Source organism: Tamandua tetradactyla, chromosome 5 (assembly GCF_023851605.1).
Source record: "Tamandua tetradactyla isolate mTamTet1 chromosome 5, mTamTet1.pri, whole genome shotgun sequence".
Taxonomy (NCBI): domain Eukaryota; kingdom Metazoa; phylum Chordata; class Mammalia; order Pilosa; family Myrmecophagidae; genus Tamandua; species Tamandua tetradactyla.
The window spans coordinates 135,568,181-135,589,425 of NC_135331.1; the positions used below are offsets into that span (position 1 = coordinate 135,568,181).

The 21,245-nt window shown below is 37.3% G+C and overlaps 1 protein-coding gene and 1 pseudogene across 7 annotated transcripts in view; one reads left to right on the top strand and one right to left on the bottom strand.

Moving 5' to 3' along the window:
- The window catches only part of HMGN3 (high mobility group nucleosomal binding domain 3), a 31,926-nt gene extending 23,521 nt beyond the window's left edge, over window positions 1-8,405 (bottom strand). For 2 of the 6 annotated variants that reach the window (XM_077162289.1, XM_077162290.1), the window contains exon 1: window positions 8,103-8,342. In XM_077162289.1, coding sequence (XP_077018404.1) covers window positions 8,103-8,117 — 15 coding nt within the window. In that variant the 5' untranslated portion in view covers window positions 8,118-8,342. Of the gene's footprint in view, window positions 1-8,102 lie in introns of all 6 variants that reach the window. The other 4 variants (XM_077162291.1, XM_077162292.1, XM_077162293.1 and 1 more) reach the window with 4 other exon arrangements.
- Window positions 7,580-21,245, top strand: part of LOC143684882 (nucleolin pseudogene) — a 101,227-nt pseudogene continuing 87,561 nt past the window's right edge. The window contains exons 1-2 of the transcript XR_013176233.1: window positions 7,580-8,583; window positions 10,311-10,367. The product of XR_013176233.1 is annotated as a nucleolin pseudogene (transcript). The remainder of the gene's footprint in view (window positions 8,584-10,310; window positions 10,368-21,245) is intronic.

Here is a 21,245-nt window from a genome sequence, read left to right on the forward strand (position 1 = left end):
TATTCAAGTTCAGAACGAATTTTAAAATTTAAAACAGTTGTCTTTATTTCCCTATTTCTGGAAATGTCTATCATTAATTTCAAGTGTGAGCTAATATGCATTTGCCTTAGGCATATCTAAATGGCCCTGTTCACAAAATATAAATATATTGGGCTCAATAAATACCTTGACCAGGAACCAGTTCAACTGAATTATTATAAGAAGACAGTGAAATATTCAATAAATAAGCAGACACTGAAAAAGAAATTTAACATTGTCATTTGGTTTGTTATCTTCAACACTGATTTTTAAATTACTCAAGAGACTAACATCATATTTCAACATACTAGATACTGTGAAAGTAGACAACTTAAATGGTGTTTATTTCAGTCACCATTTCCAAATTGTACCCTGCAGGAAAACGGAATATATTTAACTCTGGTGTAAACAAAAGCAGTGTTTTAGAGGGGAAAACAGGAAAAGAAAATCATTTGATAACTGATTTGCTGTAGGAATTTTAATGTTATATGGGCATAATTTTAAACATTTTTTTCCCTGAGAAAAATCATCTATGTAAAAATGTACCATATGAAAGTTTATGCTCTTTCCAAAAGACTGTATTTGTTGTTTGGTTGTTGAAAGTCTCCACCTAAATTGGAGTTAATTAGATATCCAGGGTGAAACACACTTGCTCCCTATACACAGCACATGCCATTTTGTCCTCCTACAAAATGGAAACTTGATGCTTATTACAAGCTTATTATTTCACTGGTAGTCTCTTGATAATTAAAAACATCATCACTCTGATGATATGTCAATATCCACTGACTGCTATGTTATGCCAGGCACTATGCTAAGAACTTTCTATTCACCATCTCATGCAATTCTCACAACAACCCAATGAGGTAGAGCATATTACATCAGTTTTGCAGATGAGGAAACTGGGTCTTAGAGAATTAGGAGCTTAGAAATTTAGGAAGAGGTTGAGTAAATTGCCATAGATCATACAGCTGGAAAGTATCAGAACTATATTGGACTACTCCCAACAATTGTATGAAATAATTAAACTTACCATTTTCTTCCCTTGAAAACAATTCATTTATCCACTTGTTCACCTAGTACTTACACTACCTATGCTTGGTGCTATGGGATAAAAGAAAGATGGAATATGGGAGCCATCAAAGAATTCATGGTCAAGTCAAATTAGAGGGATTAAAAAAAAAGTTAATTAAAAAACAGGGAGCCAATCAAATAACTTGTGCCAATTTGGAAACATGGTGTCAGACAACATCCTTTAAAACACAAGACTGTGGTTAAAAGAAAGGTAATGGAATCAAGAAGCATTGGATCTCTATCACCAGGGAAGGGTAATTAGAAGACATAACCTAATCTTAAGTGCTCTAACAAGCTTTGAATTTAACTTTCTCATACTTCAAAGAAAGCAAGCTTCAGAGCAAGACCACTGACAGATCAACTTTAGTAACAAACTAGCACTGATCCTATTATGAATAAAAATAATATAAAAGTTATAACCCTCAAGCCTTTTAACTAAACAACAACTGTTTCTCAGTTTTTTTTCTTTAGGCATGCAGTCTGGCTGGAACTTTGAATTATAATTCATAGCTTTTCTACTGAGTGGTTCATTATCATTTTTTATCATGAATTCTAAATATTTGCATATGTGTCTTACCTATCCTGTCATACTGAAAGATCCTTATAATCAAGGACATTTACTTATTCACTCCAAACAATGATGAACTAAACTAATTCTTCACTTAATTTTCCAAGGTGATGGTGCCTTGCATAAAGGTGATGCTCAATATATGCTGCTTAACATACAGTGAATGAACGAAAAAAATGTATAACCCTGGCATTTTGGAGCCTTTACCCAAGTATAGGTTCCTTCTAATATAAAACTCAAACTCAGGAAGCATTTATGGATGACATACTACATGTCAGCCATCAGTGCCTTTCATATGCACAGACTAGAAGACTCAATATGGTTAAGAGGGCAATTTTCCCTCAAATGATGTATAGATTCAATGTAATATCAAAATAAAAAACACCAAAATCACAGCAGGTTTTTAGAAATGTATAAGCTGATTCTAAAATTTATATTGAAATAAAAAGGCATTAGAATAGCCAAGACTATTCTCAAAAAGAAGATCAAAGATGGAGAAATGAACCTATCCAATTTCAAATTTTACTATAAAACCACAGTAATCAAGATAGTGTGTACTGGTGTTAAGGATATGTGTAGAGATCAACAGAACACAAAAGTCCAAACACAAACCTTTACAGTTTTGGTTAACTGATTTTGACAAAGGAAACTAACTCAGTGGAAATCGAAAGGATCATCTTTTCAACAAATGGAGCTGGGATAACCAGATATCTTCAAGCAAAAATATAAATTTAAGCCCTTATCTTACACCATATACACAATTAACTCACAGATCGAAATGTAAGAGCTAGAATTATAAAACTAGAAGAAAACATAGGAGAAAATATCTGTCTGACTTTGGTTTAAGCAAAGATGTACCAGATGTGACACCAAAAGCATGATTCAGAAAAGAAAAAAATTGATAGATTTCACCAAAATTCAAAATGTTTGCTCTTCAAAACACACCATTAAGGAAAAAAATAAAAATAAAAAACGAGCCACAGTTCCTGGTGCCTGCCCACATAAAAACAAACACAAAAAAAATGAGCCACAATTATATATCTGATAAAGGACTTATATCCAAATATAAAAAGAACTCTTCCAACTGAGTTAAAACACAAACAACCAATTAAAATATTGGAAAAATACTTGAATACACATTTCACCTAAGATATGTTATGCTAGGAGGCAGGTGAAAAATGCTTGTTGTTTGTTATTATGGAACTACATATTAAAATACACCAAAACGTTTAGTTAGTTAGTTTATTGTTAGTTTAACAATACCAAAAAAAAAAAAAGTTTATTGTTAGTAAAAAGACTAACAATACCAGAAAGAGTGAGGATGTAGATAAACTGGGACGTTCATACATTGATAATACAGCCATTTTAGAAAAAGTTAATATTTTAAATTGCTGTTTAGAAAAACAGCAATTTCTTAAAACATTAAACATAGATTTTCATATGACCCACAATTTCACTTCTAGGAATTTCATTTCTAGGAATCCCCTCAAGAAAAATGAAAACATATGTCTATGCAAAGACATATGCAAATATTCATGGCCACATTATTTATAATAACCTAAAACTGGAACAATATAAATATTCATCAACTTGAGAAATGATAAACCATGTACCTATGGTATATCCATAGGATGGAATACTTATTGGGCAATCTAAAGATGAAGTATTGATAAAAGCTACCACATGGATGGACCTTTTCTGGGGCTGGGGTGGGAGAGGAGATTGGCTGCAAAAAATATGAGGGAACTTTTCTGGGTGATGGAAATATTTTAAAATGGGATTATGGTAATGGCTGCACAACTCTATAAATTTATTTAAAACATTGAATTGTATGCTTTGAACGGCTGAATGGATTTTATGGCAGATAAATCACATCTCAATAAAGCTTATACTACCATCTCACTGTGTAAGAGTGCTGGAGTGTTCATATCACTCAGCACTGGGCAGTGATAATTTCAATCTTTACGAATCAGATGGGTTAAAAAAAATGGCCTCATTATCTTCAAGAACACACTTAGAAATTTTTAGTAAAGCTAAACACTTTTCACATGAATTGTCTATTTGGGCTGTTTACTTTTCTATAAGGATATATGTTTTTTCCCTAAGAATGTGTGAGACTTCTCTATCTTTTTAAAACAGCAATCCTTTTTCAGTGATGTATGGGACATACACAAGTATTTTCTTCCCAGGTTTTCATAAGCCTTTATATTTTGTTAATAGTCTTTTCTTTGCGTTGCTGAAAATATTCATTTTTTATGTAATTTAATTATATTTTTATTTATAGTTTCAGCGTTTGGTGTTATAAAATGTGCTAATATTCTTTCAAAAGACTAATAAAAAACCTTGAGCAGTGTTAGTTATGCATCCCATGGCAGGTCTAAGACTGCTGAGTCTTTCCATTTTAAGGAAATGGATAAAACCGAATTTCATATTTCCAAGCTAGATGCAGATAGCCTTTACTTCCTTAAACTTTTGTCTTAAGTGTAAAAGAGTTACTAATATTTACATCCCCATTCATGGGAAATTAACTTACTAGGGAATTTCTGATGTGATACACTAGACATTTCCAATAGTTCTGGTGATGAAGAGCTGGAAAAATAAAAAGGATGTGAAAATGTGTTTGCTGCTGCTACACAGGCCTGTGATTCTAGGCCTCAATGGCTGGTACGCTTTGGAGAGTGTCTGATTGTCACAGAACACTGTGACTGCTGCAGGCATTTGTGAATGTCTGGCCAGAACAGTCTAGAACTCATCACTCATTGTCCCTCCACAACCAGCGACTGTGAATGTTACCACTTGCCATGCTATTCTACTTCCTTTTAATGGGTGGTGACCTACCACCTATCAGGCAATAAATACAGGAATGTCAATTTGATCTAAATCTCACAAATTCAGAAAAAGATTAATACATACTGAAGGACTTGTCACAGTTGAAGACTGTACTGCTTCAAAATACACTGCAACTGCTTTAAAAATCATTTGGTTTAACATCGCTATGATTATCACACATAAAGATATAGTTAAAATTCACAGAGATACAATTAGGAAATGTCATAAGAGTATTTTCTATTAATGAAGATGATATTACGGACTTGAAATTATATAACCGAGGCCTGGTCATGTAAAGATACAATCAGAATCCCAAACATTTACTCATTTCTCAATCAAAGATTAATGCATTTTAATCATGCTCATTCAACCATCCAACAAGAAAAAAAAAGATACAATCAGAAGAGGCATTCAAAAACCTGACAATAGCAACAGAAAATGACTTGGTTTCTCTCCTATATACTGAGTCTACACATACTTTCAGGACACCCAATTTGAACCTTCAGTCCTTCTTTTCCCTACACGTTTTAGAATCTATACTACCTACCCTGGAACATATAGAGAGCCTTAATGTTATTCAATTGTTTCGTGTCTGCTAGTTTTAATTTCTATCAGATTAAATATAACTCAATGAGAGCAGTTAATTAAATATAAGCTGCATGAAAGCAAGCTGTATATCCCAACAGCATTAAAATAGGGCAAAGATTCCAAAAGTTTTTATTGATTTTATCAGTACTGCATCCTGTAAAACAACCTGTTCAGTCACTAATTAAATAACATTTTTTAATTTTTGAGAACAAGTGGAAAAAGGAGCTAAAATGGCAATATATATACATGCATGTACATCACTATGTATATAATGGGGCACTTTTAAAGCTTATTAAAATGTAGACTGAAGAATTTTTCTTTAGTCAAGAAAAACATTGTGTAGAATGTACATGTTTTAGCAGTTGCCCCAGCATTACAGATCTCGAAGAGATATGTGCAATCCACATCATCTCCAGTTTTTCCTTTGCATTTATCAGGCTTTATCTGATGACAGTGGTTTCAAATGTAAGTTCCAGTGAACTAAAGGATTCCATAAGCAGCTCTAAGGTTTGTTTACAAGATAGAAGGCCTTGGCAAATTGTTTAATCAGGCTGCTTCTGCCCAGGTAGCAATCCAGGTATAAATGAAAACTTTCCCTATTAATCAAGGCTTTCCATTTCTGAGGAACACGCCCATGTCCTAATGGATGACCTGCATACAAGTCTGCTCAGGACACCTAGCCAGCTAATTCATGGGGGATCCCTGCCTTCCAGAAAAAATGAAATCATAGTCACAAGCCAGTTCTACCGCTCATCTTCCCTTCTGTCTCCTTGAGAGAGACTGGTGGACAGAGATGGAGAAGTAAAAGTATTGGCTTCACCAACTCTGGCCTTGGAACAAAAACAAATAAGGTTTCCACCAACTCGGGATCCATCAGATATAAAAAGCGTGTATTCAGCCTACTGTTCACCTAAACTTTTGTTGCTAATTCCCACTTAAGGTAATGGCACCAACTCACTTTGTAGCCTATTTCTTGGTGATTAAGTCTTTTAATTCTATAAGGATGTCCCATCCCTATCCCTCCTCTAATAACCTGCAGATAAAATGCTGAAAATGGTGGCACTATTTTAATATTCTCACTCAAGTATACCAGAGCTAGAAAAACAATACTTACATAAAAATTCAGTACAGATACTTTTAAATATTAGTACTCAATATGTTGTACAACTTCTTAGGCTAGGGGTTCTCTGGATTTCCTAAATTCCTCTTGATCCACCAACTACTAAATGAAAAGAATAAGTAAGTATAGTCCCTATTTGAATGATGGAAATGTTTTGGTAATGGATGGTGGTGATAGTAGCACAACATTGTGAATGTAATTAACATGACACACATATCTGAATGGGATTAAATGGGCAAATGTTAGATTGTATATATGGTAACAATAAAAATTTCAAAAATATCAGAAACAGTGAACCCTAAGTTAAACCATGGACTCTAGTTAATAGAACAACTGTAAGTGCTTTCACCTGTTGTAACAAATGTTCCACACCAATATAAGTGGTATATAGGAATCCTTTATTTTACTCATGGTTGCTCCGTAAATCCACTTCTCTAATAAAGAACAAACAAACAAACCAGACGGTGAGAGTAAGGATTTTGAGACCTACAGCATGTGATTAAATCTATACTACCAAATACTGGTTGGTGAGATGTTGTTCATGTCACTAAACCCCAGTTTGGCAGCAATAACTTTTCTCTCAAGGTGTTCTGAGATAATGTATGTCAAACCCTTCACAGTACAAGGAAACTGTAAGATTTTTGAAAATTATTTTAGTTACAATTTTTAGAAAGTGAAATGGGAGACAATTTTCTACTAAATTCTTAATAACGACAGCTAAGTAGGCAAACGCTACTGTATTTTTAAGACAAATATCTTTTTACTAATGTGTACACACACACGCACACAATCCACAGTGTTCAACTGACAAAGCAGTGTATTATTTGCAATTTTGCTTCAAATTTAATACTCGGGCTGGCTGACACTGTTGGAAACACTGGGGAAGGTGGTGGGAGGGTGTAAAGCATTTTCTTAAGAACCAGCCGCTACAAATCGCTTTTCTTTGGGGGGACAGTCTTCCCTTCTCTCTCCAGGTCGATGACAAGTAAGAACTGGAGCCGGAGGGAGATGAGCGTCTGGGTGCGCGACTCGCGGGCCCGCGCGGAAGGGCACACAGCGCGCAGGGAGCGGAAGCGAGCCCAAAATGACCCCAGTTCCCTCCACGCACAGAGAGGGACGGGTAGGCGCGCACCCCGCCTTCCTCGACTAGATTATGGCTCGAGCCGCCGAACAGGACCTGGCAATCCCCGCCAGTGGACCCGCCACGGTGGGCGCCGCAGGCGCCGTCCCGTCTTCCACGTTGCCAACTCCCGCGCTCCCGCTACAAACTGCCGGCAGGTCCCGGCCGCCCGGGCCCCGCCCGCGTCGTCCCCAGCCTTGATTGACACTGGAGTTGGTACATACGGGTCTGCCGCGGAGGCGAACAGGAGGGTAAGCGCTATTTTAAACATGGCTTTCCATCTCCCTCAGCCAGCGCCGCGCAACCAGCCGTGGGCATGGCCCACATGCGAATGACCCTAACAACTGCCCGACCTTTTTTTTTTCTTTCTTTCTTTCTTCGATCTCTATGTTTTTACTTATTTTCTTCCCCTTGCTGCTTTCGCTCCACACTAATCACAACCTAGCAGTTTGCAAGGAGGAAACTCCCCTTTTGGAAGGGGGAATGGAAAGCCGCTTTTGCTTCTTCTCGTCCGAGGGGTGGAAACCATACCAGCGCGAATGTGTTCAAAAATAGAGGAAGCCGCGTCGCTGGAAAGAAAGTAACATTTCGAGCTCGATGAGGAAGGAGAGAGGGAAGGGAGGGTGGAATGCCTGCAACAGGCATCTGAAAAGAAGCGTGGAGAAGGGGAGCGGTTCGCAATCGACGAGTTACTACCACGCGCATTCCGCGCAGTCCATTGCAATGACAGGATTTGCTGTAAGCAAGATTGGAAGGCCTTTGAGATCTTTCTTGGCAAGACTTACCTTTCTCTTCGGCATAATGACTGTTTGTGCAGCAAAAAGTAAAGCAACGGGCTGGAACTGCTGCTACCGCCGCTGGATGCTGCCACAGCCGCTGCAACTGCTCACGCGCAGGGGACCGCGTACCGCGACCTCCCGGACCTGCACCTCCGCGGCTCCCTCCTGGGCCCTCCACTCTCTCGCTTTCCGGCTCCTCCAATGAGGACCCTCGCCAACCAGCCGCGAGGCCCCATTGGCTGCGACAACGTTCTAAATTCCACGAGGGCACGCCCACCTCCCCACGCACTGTACGCTCTGTTGTAGTTTCCACTTCACCGAAAAATCTGCCTGGTGACTGAGCATGCCCAGTCCAATTAGTAACCCCTAGGCCACACAGCCTTGGAGTTTCATTGTTTTGGTACTACCTTTCTGTATTTTAGTGGTAAGAAAAGTGTAGGCCTGCGTAGGGAGGAAGAGTTGAGAATGGACATGTCAACTGTATAATGTAAGTATATACACAGCAGGCACTTTGTTTCTTACCCATAAAGCTTTGAAACAAGTGTCACGAGATGGAGGTTTGTAAGGGTTGGGAAATATTCTGGTCCGGAAATGTGACAATTTCAAAGGTCTTGTTTCCACCTGTGGATATATAGTGACATCGTCCCCCAAATTGCTTAGCTCTAATTTTCTAAAGTCTGTAATATCTTGTCACTAATTCAGTTAACTTCAAGCTGCGGGTAAAGATAAATAGGGTTTGTTATGGAAATTAGGAAAAGAATGAACAAGGTCAAATTTTATTTTATATTTCAATGTTTATTTAAAGAATGCTACATTTTATGCCTAATTTGTGTTTCTCAAAGTTCTTCAAGGCATTAAACAAGTTTTGCAAAAAGACTTTTCAGTTTATGAGGCTAGTTTTACCTGATAACAAAACCAGTCAGAGTCCTCAAAAGAGAGCTATGCCACCATCAAGTACCAAAAAGAGAGAAAAAAAGGACTAAAATTTTAGTCGTTAAAAGCTAACAATATGTAAAAAGAAAAAGGAAAATACATCATAACTGTGTGAGGTTTATCCTGGGAATGCAGTTGGTTTAAAATTTGAAGATAAATCAATTTATATTGCTATAGTAATACGTTAAAGAAGAAAAGTAACATGATTGTTTTGATAGATGAAGGGAAAGCATTGAGAAATTGGGTAAATAAATTGTGGTATATCTATACAAGGGAATACTACTCAACAATAAAAAGGAACAGAATGTTAATACATGCAACAGGCGTATGAATGTAAAAAAAAAAATGCTATGTGAAAAATATAAAAGACCATACTGAATAATTTCATTTATGTGAAATTACAGAGAAGATAAAACTAGGCAAAGTTAGTTTTAGATTCATCTTAGAAAACAAAGTTTACATCATGGGAAAATTATTGAAACCTTACATTACAATATAGCCAAGTTCACTTTGGCCACAGAGGCTGTGAATATTTATTAAACAATATTAATAATCAATTATTAATTTTTTTAATTTAAATTTTGTTTTTATTGATATATATTCACATACCATGTAATCATCTAAAGTGTACAGTCAGTGGTTCATAATATCATATAGCTGTGCATTTATCATCTCAACTTCTTTTTTCTTTTTTGTGAAAAATAACATATATACAAAAAAGCAATGAATTTCAAAGTATATTGCAACCGTTAGTTGTAGAATAGATTTCAGAGTTTGGTATGGGTTACAATTCCAGAATTTTAGATTTTTATTTCTAGTTACTCTCAGATACTGGAGACTAAAAGAAATACCACTATATTGATTCAGCAGTCATACTCGTTTGTTAAACCCTACCTTCTCTGTATAATTCCACCATCACCTTTGATCTCTCTCTCTTTAGGGGTGTTTGGGCTATGTCCATTCTAGCTTTTTCATGTTGAATAGGCTGTCGATAACCTGGGATAGGGGAATGGAAATAGTTGCTGTTCTGGAGAGTATAGCCCCTCTGCATTTCAGGACTTACCTAGTCCAGGGACCCATTTGGAGGTTGTAGGTTTCTGGAAAGTTACCGTAGTGCATGGAACCTTTGTAGGATCTTAAATAATGCCCTAGGTGTTCTTCAGGATTGGCGGGAATGGTTTTGGTTGGGGTTTGGCAAGCTATGATAGGTAGCAATGTCTAAATGGAGCATAAGATAAGCAATTATTTTTAATGGTTAACTTTTACTTTATTAATTTTCAGAGTAATGAATTGACATCCTAGCAATCTCTAGAGGAAATGGAGCATCGTAGTGAACTTGTGAGTTTTTCTGTATTTGGTGTGCTTCAATTTATTGCCATCATTTTTATTTTGATGCTGATATTGCCCGTCTTTAATGAGTGCGTTTTCAAATTGGTACCTGTGTCCTTTTCTGTGTGTGCCTTTTTTGTGTGTGTTGTATTTGTATGTGTATGTGTATATGTGAAATAGGCATATATTTTTCTACCATCCGAGGTGGACTTTTCTTTCCCTCATCAATTTAATTTATTTATTCATTTTAATGGAGAAGTTGTAGGTTTACAGAAAGAAAATACAGTTCTCATATAGCTGTTCCCATTTTTAACATTTTGCATTAGTGTAGTACCTTTGCAACAATTGATGAGAGAATATTGTTATAATCGTACTGATAATTATAGTCCATAGTTTACATTAGGGCTCACTGGGTTGTAGAGTACTCTTTTTGTTTTGTTTTTAAATTTTCATTCAAGTTTTAAAGAGATTGTCCCAGCATCTCTGTCAAGAAAGAAAGGCATTGAGGGAAACCAGGAAGGATAAGAGTCGGTGGTGGTTTGTAAGGTGGCTTTTGAAAAATTTAGGTTTTTTAAATTATAGTAATATGTATAACGTGAAATTTGCCATTTTGACTATCCTTTCATTTTAATGTAATTTTATTGAGATATATTCACACACCACAGAGTCCATCCAAAGTATACAATCAGTGGTTCACAGCATCATCAAATAGTTGTGCATTCATTAACATGATCGTTTTTAGAACATTTGCATTACCTCAGAAAAAGAAATAAAAAGAAAAAAGAAAACCCCAAACATCCCATACCCCTTACCCACACTCTTATTGACTACTAATATTGGACTGTACTCAATTTTAAGACTTCCAATAGGGGTAGGTTAACTATGACAGTGAGATATTGTCAGAGTCAGATATATAGCAGTGGAACAGAACAAAACTTATAGCGTAGATCCACACAAATATGGGCAACTGACTTTTTTTTTCTTTTTTTTTTTTTTTTTTACAATATAGTTATACAATCATTATCAAAGACCAGGGCTGCTAGATTACAGCTAAAGAACTTCAGGATTTTCCTTCTGGCTATCCTAAAATACTAAAAATAAATATCTATGTAGCAAGTCAATAGTCACAGTCATTTGTTAAATCTTAATTTCTCAGTTATACCTCCTCCCTCTCATTTGAATCTTTCAATCTTCAGGGATATCTAGGCAGTGACCATTTTAACTTCTTTGTGCTGAAAAGTGATGTTGACCTTATGGGATAGAGAATGAGACTGATTGATGTTCTTGGAGAGGTTGGTACCACTGGGTTTCAGAGCCTACCTGGCATAGAATCAATCTGGAGGTCTTAGGTTTCTGAGAAAATAAACTTACTAAGAAAAACTTTTATAGAGACTTAGAGCCCAGGGTACTCCCTAGAGTTTTCAGGAATGCTGTTGGTTAGGGCTTGGCACATTGTGGTAGTTTGGAATATCTGGCTAAAGCTTGCATAAGAGTAACCTCCAGAATGATCTCTCGACTCTATTTGAAATCTCTCAGCCACTGAAACTTTATTTTGTTCCATTTCTTTTTCCCCGTTTGGTTAAAAGACATTCTCAGTCCCATGATGCCAGGGCCAGGCTCTTTCCTGGGAGTCGTCCCACCTATGGAAGGTGGGTAGTGAGTTTATTTGCAGAGTTGTCTCAAAGAGAGAGATCACGTCTGAGCAACAAAAGAGGCTCTCTGGTGGTGACTCTTAGGCATAGTTGTAAGTAGGCCTTATTCCTCCTTCATGGGAATAAGTTTTATAATGACTAGCCTCAAGGGGGGAGGGGGGCTTTGCTTATTAAATCAGAAGTCTCTGATGCTTGAGAGAGTATCAGGAATTCTCCAGGTAAGGAAATGTAATAGTTTCACATTTTTCCTCAAAACCTCATGGGGACTTTGCAAATACTTTTTTATTTTCTGCCCACAGTACTCTGGAATGCAGAGGTTACATTAACCTGTACAGAATAATGAGATCTCATTCCTTATTCTAGGTTCCGTGTAACTAGGTTGTTTAAGCTGACCAGACAAGTTAAATTCAGTAGTGTGCTACAGAAAATTTAAATTTTGGACCAAATCATCTTCTGTTCCTTTGGTCTTACACAAAATTTGAAGTTTAAAAATATAGATAATATTATCCTTTACCCTGTATTCTGATTTACCATGATCCTAACCAGGTTCATTTCATTCATATCTCTAATTGGAGTCTGATTGCCTTTTTTTTTTTTTTTAACTTTTTTTCTAATTGTGAAATATAACAAGCAGTATAACAAGCAGTACATTTCCAAGTACATTTTAACAAGTGGTTATAGAACAGATTTTAAAGTTTGGTATGGGTTACTGTTATATGATTTTTCATTCTTCTAGCTGCTCCAAGACACTGGAGACTAACAGATATATCAGTATAATGATTCAGCATTCATACTCATTTGTTAAATATTATTTTGTTTGTTATACTCCTCCTTCTCTTTAAATAACATGTATACATAAAAGCAATACATTTTAAAGTACATCACAGCAATTAGTTTTAGAACAGATTTCAGAGTTTGATATGGGTTGCAATTCCATAATTTTAGATTTTATTTCTAGCTGCTCTAAAGTACTGGAGGTGAAAAGAAATATCAGTATAATGATTCAGCAATCATATTCATTTGTTAAATCTGACCTTCTTTGTATAACTGCACCATCACTTCTGATCTTTCTCCCACTCTTTAGGGGAGTTGGGCTATGCCCATTCTAACTTTTTCATGTTGGAAGGGCTGTCGATAATTGGGGTATGGGGTTGGAACTAGTTGATGTTCTGGAAGGGCTGACTCCTCTGCATTTCAAAATCCGTCTGGTCCAGGGACCCATCTGGAGGTTGTACGTTTTGGAGAGTTACCCTAGTACATGAAACCTTTGTAGAAGCTTATATAATGCTCTAAGTATTCTTTAGGATTGGCAGGAATGGTTTTGTTTCGGGTTTGGCAAGCTTTGATAGGTAGTGATGTCTAACTGAGGCATGTGTAAGAGTGACCTCCAATATAGCTTTCCAATTCTATTTGAGCTCTCTCAGCCACTGATACCTTATTTTTTACACTTCTCTTCCCCCTTTTGGTCAGATGTCATCATTAATCCCATAGTACCAGGGCCAGGCTTATCCTTGGGGGTCGTCTCCCATGCCATCAGGGAGACTTGCATTCCTGGATGTATCACACATGGGGAGGAGGCCAATGATTTCACTTGGCAAGTTGGACTTAGAGAGAGAAAGGCCACATCTGAGCAACCAAAGAGGTGCTCTGGAGGTGACTCTTAGGGTTTCCAATAGGTAGGCTAAGCTTTGGAGTCTGATCTCTTTTTCAACTTCTTTAACAGTTGCTGTGTAGAGTGATGCTGACTTCCAGAGCGGCAGATCTCTAACTCTAAGTCTTAGGTGTCACACAGATACCCAGTGTTCCAGGAACTATCAGGTTATACACGAAGAGCACAGCATCTCAAAATTTAGAAATAACTTTTAAAACTCAGGCATAGATGTGACTGCTGTAACACTTTACAATTCAGGAACCTTTCACTGAGCCTTATTTGAACATTTTGTACTCCTTAATCATCAATTGTCCAATCTCTGTCCACTTCTGCCCTCTGCTAACCTATGCACTCAAATTCAGTTCTCAGAGTTTGCTCGTTATAGTTAATTTATATTAGTGATACCATACATTATTTGTTCTTTTGTTTCTGGTTTTTTTCACTCAACATAATGCATTTTGACCATTTTTGAGTGTTCAGTTAAGTGATGTTAATTACATTACAATCCTACGGTACCATCACCACCACCCAGTTACCAAAACTTTTTCATTATCTGAAAGAGTAACTGTCCCATTAAATAATAAGTCCCTATTCTTTGCATCTCCAGTCTCTGATAACCTCTAATCTACCTTCTGTCTCTGTGAACTTACTTAATCTAGATATTTCCTATAAGTGAAATCATACAATATGTATCCTCTGTCTCTGGCTATTTCACTTAGCATTGTATTTTCAAGGTTCATTCATGTTGTAGCATGTATCAGAACTTCATTCCTTTTTATGGCTAAATAATATTCCATTGTAGGTGTACTTGTTTATCCATTCATCTGTTGATGGACATGGGTTGTTTCCACCTTTTGGCTATTATGAATAATGCTGCTATGAACATTTATGCACGAGTTTCTGTTTGTGTTCCTGCTTTCAGTTCTTTGGGATATATACATTAGAGTGAAGTTGTCAAGTCTTATAGTTTCTGTGTCCTTTTAACATGATTCCAATTGTCTTTGATAGATTTCTTGCTTTCGGGATTATAATATACTCAAATGAACAACTGAAAAAAAGAAAACCAAAACTTCATTTTAGAGATTAATAATTTGCTATTAAAAATAATACTTATAATGAAGATGTTTTGGATGAGAGTTAATTTGCAAAGTGGTTAATGATAAAAAAAAATGCCAGTGAAGATATTTTAAAATATGCGTGGAAAGGATGCAGAGTAGCACTTGAATTCTAGGTTGAATTGCTGTTTTTTTCTATGGAGAAGAAAATATGTCAAAAAAAGATGGGGCTAAGGTGAAATTGTTCCCTGAAGTGATGAAAAGTGACTTACAAAGTTGGCTTCTGTAGTTGAAAATTTTCAAGGCTGTACGTGCTCAATCAACAACAGCAACAAAATTAGAAATGTTTTTACTGCACATAAAATGTCTGCAGTGGTAATGAAACTTGCTAGTTGAATAAAAAAATTGATCCTGGGGACCTTGAGCCATTTGAGTTTCTTAGTTCATTTACAAGTGATAAAAATAAGAGCTTTAGTTATAAAATAAATAGCATCAAGTATCTTTCCTTTGAAGTTGATTGCACCTGACTGAGCAGGACACAAGGAAATGGAGCACTCTCCCCTGTACTTTCAGTAGCCTTCAAGGTCTGGGAAAATCATCATAGACCTCCATGGGTAGCCATGGAGGTAAGAAGTACAAGCAAAGAGAATGACTTGGTGGATAGATAGAATTCCAGGCTAGGAGGAAAAGACACCTCAGTACAAATGAACATGTCACATGCAGGACAGCAAAGAGGTCAATCTAGTAAGAAGCAAAGACTCATTTGTTTATCAGAATATTCCACCGAGCATTTCTCCTACCACTTACTTATTTCTGCTTTGAAATATCAACCTCAGAGACAATAAAGACTTCTGTACAAGATTTGTATACTATCTTGGATACTATCTTGGCCAAGACAGACAGTGAATAAATTAAGGAAGCTACTGTCTGAGAAAGAAAGGAGGAAAAAGTAGTGAACAAACTTCCAAATCTAGCTCCTTGCTTCTTTCTCACTCAAAACTCTTGCAACCCTAGACCTATTCCAGCATTTTTCAGACAGCAGGGCAAAACCAGCTGTGGTTTCATGGCTAGCATTAAAGGAAAGGAAGGAGGGAGGAAGGGAGGGGAAAGGTAAGGAAAAGGGAGGGAATAGAAAATATCAGAGCATCTCTCATCATAAAAATAAGCAATGTTTCATACTTACACACACAAATGCTCACAAACATTATACATATAAACTGTGTGTTCTGGGTTGTAATGCGAAATGTATTTTTTTTAAGGATAGGTTTTGGTGAAAAAAAAAAAGAATCTTGTGGATCTCTGAGGCTCTATCAGTTTCTTTCCCTAGAAGAAAAGTGCTTAGTCTTCAGATCTTGATTTTGAGAGGAAAGGATCACTTGCAAATCACCTCCCTTTCAACCTGTCCTTCCTTCCCTCTTTCAGGTAGGCAAAAGCAGCCTCCCTTAGGTTCTTGTTCTTAGTAAAGGCAATTGCTAAAGAAGTCAGATCTAGAGTCGACATATTGTTGCTTCAGATAGCTCTAATTCTGGTAACTGTTCCTCAGTAAATAAGCCAAAGAATGCCAAAATTGAAGGAATTCAGGAGTGTAACAAAATGACATCAAAAGCAACACCCGAGGTTTGTATTTTTATTTTAACTTTTGAAGAGATGATGTTTCCTTCTTACAGTGCAGCTAGGACAGTCCAAAGTCCACCTGTCCCAAATCATTTGAGCTGTCTGATAATAATACAGACTGTGATTCCACCCCCAATCTTCCACCCCCCAGGAATTAGAATCTTATATGGTTGGGACAGGGAAACTGCATTTCGAATAATCGCTCTTGATTTTCACACTAGAATTTGAGAATTCCAGGCTAAACCCTAGCTCTCAACAAATATTTGCTGAATATATGAATGCTGGTACTCAGATTCTAATGATGTATATATCTATAAAAGTCTGTAGATGTTTCAAAATTGCTCCTTCTATTTCCAAATCAAGACCGTAATTCTGTGGGGATAAACTCCCTTTATAGACTTCTATACCCATTTCTCCTAATGTCCAGTTTTGCCTGGTACTACCTTCTTATTTCAAATTTTCTTCCTCCTCTTTGGTAGCAGGGACACTGAAGTGTGATAAAAAACTGCAGATCCTAGAAAGGAATCTTTTCCCAACTTCCCAGGCAGCTCCAGGCAGCTCCTTCTTTGAACCCCGATAAGATTAAATTCCCTGGCCCCATATCTTCAAAGGGAACCTAACCTGAGGCAAAGCCCTACTTACCATACCCTTTCAAAGCTTTATTATTCCACCAATCATATAAGCATACCCTGTAACTTCAGTAACAGCAAGGTGGGGTAAGGGCATTCTGTGATCTTCCAACAGGAACCTACTTTTTGTTTTCCCAGGCTTCAGACAAATTTAATCTCTATATGGATTCTTTGCCCCAAGTATGTTTTACAGTTTTCCCCTTTCAGTCCTTTTCAGGCTCAAAATCTGCTATTTCCCTCAACTTTTTACTGCTACTGCTGCTTAAACTCATGAGAGTGGAATTAATTTGCTCTTTGAAGCTCCCAGATGACTATTTGGGAATGAATTAGGCATGCTCAGTGGCTAGAACCAGGAACAGGGCTGCACGTACTTAGCCATCCTGTTCTACTAGAATTGTTAGCATGTCTGGTGCCAAGAGCCAACCAGACTCAAGACAGAGAAAGTTAAGGAGGGAAATCCCCAAGGCTCATGGCCAGGACACAACAGAGTAAGGACACATCCCATTCCCCTAGGGAAAAACCACAAGCTCCAAGGTGCCAAAGACAGTTAGAGGTTGTTGCAGAGCTCTAGGCTGGGTTCTACATTCTTATAGACTACTGTTATTGCCAGTACGTTCTCAAAGAAGACCACACTCCTGCCCTCTAAACTGAGGATCTTGGCTACCTGTTTCTTCAACATTTTCCTCAAGCCTCAAAATCCTTGGAAGTTTATAATAAACAACCACTAGCACCACCACCATCACTTTTAACCTACCTCGAATCACAACGATCCTACCTCTCAGGGCAGATAATGCTATTTTCCTATTTCAAATGAAAGCAAAATATTTCAGGTTTAGGGAAATTACAATCAAATGGATCATTCTGGAAAAAAAATATATAGCAATTGGAGATGATGTTCACATTAGCTTGGTTGATAACTATTGTAATTCTCAAGCACGAGGTAAGAATTAATAGAGGCTATGAATTAAGTCTTGCTAGGTCAGAATGGATTTTAGCAACAAGGCAATACATTTTTTCCAGCAGTGGAAAACTATCCTGAAAATGTGTCATAATCTTCTAAGCTACTTTTAAGCATAGAGTTTTAGGGTTTATTTTTTTAAAACATGAAACTGTGCTCTTTTGCCAGCACAATCCCTTGGGCTCCAGTAGTTCCCGTAGGTACCTGTCAGATACTCTGAGTACTACCCACTGAGTACTTACTCACATTCCTACTCCTGTTTTCCAGAATCTTCGGCAAATGAGTTTTTTTTTCCTGAATAACCTTTTTTAACCTGTTTATATGTCCTCCCAAAAGTTTTAACCAATTTTAAATAAAGTCTTAGTAAAAAACCTTGAATTTGCACTCATAAGCCCAAACCCATGAGCTACAATTATATTACCTAACCTCTTTGAACTCTGGTTTCCTTATCATAAACTGGAGATATTAATTGTAAACTGGAGTGTCTGTACCCAAGGCAGACACTGCTAGTTACCTACCCAATATTTATACCAACCTTCTTTCTTACTAACAGAATTCTGATTTTGGCAAAAGGCCTGACCAAAACAAAACAAAAACTTTAGTTACTGGTTTGCATGCAGATGAAGGTCACTGTAAGATGTACTCAGAAGTCATGAGATGGAGGTTCCACCAAAGCTCGTTAAAAAGACGGCAGACCCAGCCAGCAGCTGCCTTTTGCCTTTGGTCTTGCCCTTCTTTCATCCTGGAAGTTAGTAGCAATGCCTGGAAGTCAAACAGCCACGTTATGTCCGTTAGAATAAGAGCTACAACTTGAGGCTGAAAGAGCAGAAAGGCAGTGTTCTAGTTTGCCAGCTGCTGGAATGCAATTTACCAGAAATGGAATGGCTTTTTAAAAAGGGGAATTTAATAAGTTGCAAGTTAACAGCTTTTAAGTGGTGGAAATGTCCCAATTAAAGCAAGTCTATAGAAATGTCCAATCTAAGGCATCCAGGAAAAGGCACCTTGATTTAAGAAGGTCAATAAAGTTCAGGGTTTCTCTCTCATCTGGAAAGGCACATGGCGAACACAGGGTTTCTCTCTCGACTGGAAGGGTGCATAGTGAACATGGCATCATCTGCTAGCTTCCTCTCCAGCTCCCTGGGGGTGCGTTTTCCTTCTTCATCTCCAAAAGTTGCTAGCTGGTGGACTTCCTGCTTTGTGGTGCTGATGTGTTCTCTGCTCTCTCAGAATCTCAGGCTTTTTCCAAAATGTTCCTTCTTTTATAGGATTCCAGTAAAGTAATTAAGACCCACCTGGAATGGTAGGAGACATGTCTCCACCTAATCCAGTTTAACACCCACTCTTGAGTGAGTCACATCTCCATGGAGAAAATCTAATTAAAGTTTCTAACCTATAGTACTGAATAGGGATTAGAAGAAACCATTGCTCTGACAAGATTGTTTAGGATTAAAACATTGCTTTTTTAGGGTACATAAATCCTTTCAAACCAGTACAGGCACAAGGAGCCTGGTCCCCATACTGGCCCTGGATTGCCCACTCCAGACCACTTATTATATATGGAAAATAAACACTACATTTGGTCAAGCAATTGCTGGTGGTTGTTCATGACATACAATGGAATACAAAATATAAAATACACTACCTTGCAGAATTGTTGTGAAGATTGAAGCTTATAAACTATGTGAATGCACATATTCCTGGTACATAGTACTTAAGATATTTTGGTTAAAGAAAATTTATCATATTTCCTCTTAGAGTATAAAAAAGAACATGGAAAAATTTTTAATTTTCCTGGATACCTAAGAGCCTGATTAAGAACGTTAGTGTAAATCTTTAAAAATTTTTTTTTTTAGTCTGTGAGTATATAAAGTATAAACAAGTATTATACAGTTGCTATAGAATATAGGGTCCTACACTCTGGCCTACTGCTGTATTTTACTGCTGTATTTTAAGGGATGAACACATTGGATTATTGCTCTGTTTGTTATAATGTACCTCCCTGTACTATAGATGCTGAAATCTGAAAACCGTATCCAGAAATCCATTGCAGTCTGGATGTGATTTGGATTTGGCCAGACATACTAGCATGAGATTTGCAAAGTGGAGGTGAAGGAAAACCACATTGATGCTACATCTGCTGTATCTGCTGCTTCCGTTTTTTCTGTGACAGCACCAGCAGAGATCCCAGTCATCAGCTTTGTGGGTGTTGGGAAGCAAGTCTCCCAGCACTTACTCAGTAGTTATAGATTATAGCTGGTGAGATGTGTCCTGGAACTGACAGCAATAGTGGTTTCATGATTTAAAGCAGTTTTTATTTTCAAGTAGCCCAGATCCTAGTGAATTTCTGATTGCAGAAGAGCAACAGCTCCTTTGGTGACTGGTTCTGGGGAGAATTCTTTGCAAATTCTATCTAGAGTCTGATTTTTAGTCCTCCAGACTATCCTGTAAATCACTTAATTCTTTTTTTTTAATTTTTATTAATAAATCAATCAATATACAACACAACATTCTTAACATATGAACTTCCATATTTGGTATGCAGTCAGTGGCTCACAATATCATCACATAGTTGTATATTCATTGCCATGATCATTTCTTGGAACGTTTCCATCACTCCAGAAAAAGAAATAAAAAGAAAAAAGAACAAACGCATACATGCCATACCCCTTACCCCTCAATCTCATTGACCACTAGTATTTCCTTCTACCCACTTTATTTTAACCTTTGTTCCCCCTGTTACTTATTTTTCTAATCCATATTTTTTATTCATCTGTCCATACTGTGGATAAAAGGAGCATCAGAACAAGGTTTCACAATCACACAGTCACTTGTGAAAGCTATCTCATTATGCAATCATCTTAAAGAAACATGGCTACTGGAGCACAGCCCTATAGTTTCAGGCCCTTTCCTTTAGCCTCTCTAATACACCTTATACTAAAAAGGGGTTATCTGTATAATGTGTAAGAATAACCTCCACGATAACCTCTTGACTATTTGAAATTTCTCAGCCACTGACTCTTTGTTTTGTCTTATTTCTCTCTTCCCCCTTTCAGTTGAGAAGGTTTTCTCAGTCCCTTGATGCTGAGTCCCAACTCATTCTAGGATTTCCTTCCCACATTGCCAGGGAGGTTTACACCCCTGGGAGTCATGTCCCACATAGAGAGGGAGAGGGCAGTGAGTTTGCTTGCCATGTTGACTGAGAGATAGGCCCCATCTGAGCAACAAAAGAAGTTCTCTAAGGGTGACCCTTAGGCCTAATTTTAAGTAGGCTTAGCCTATACTTTGCGGGGATATGTTTCATTTGAAAAAAAACCCCAAGATTGAGGGT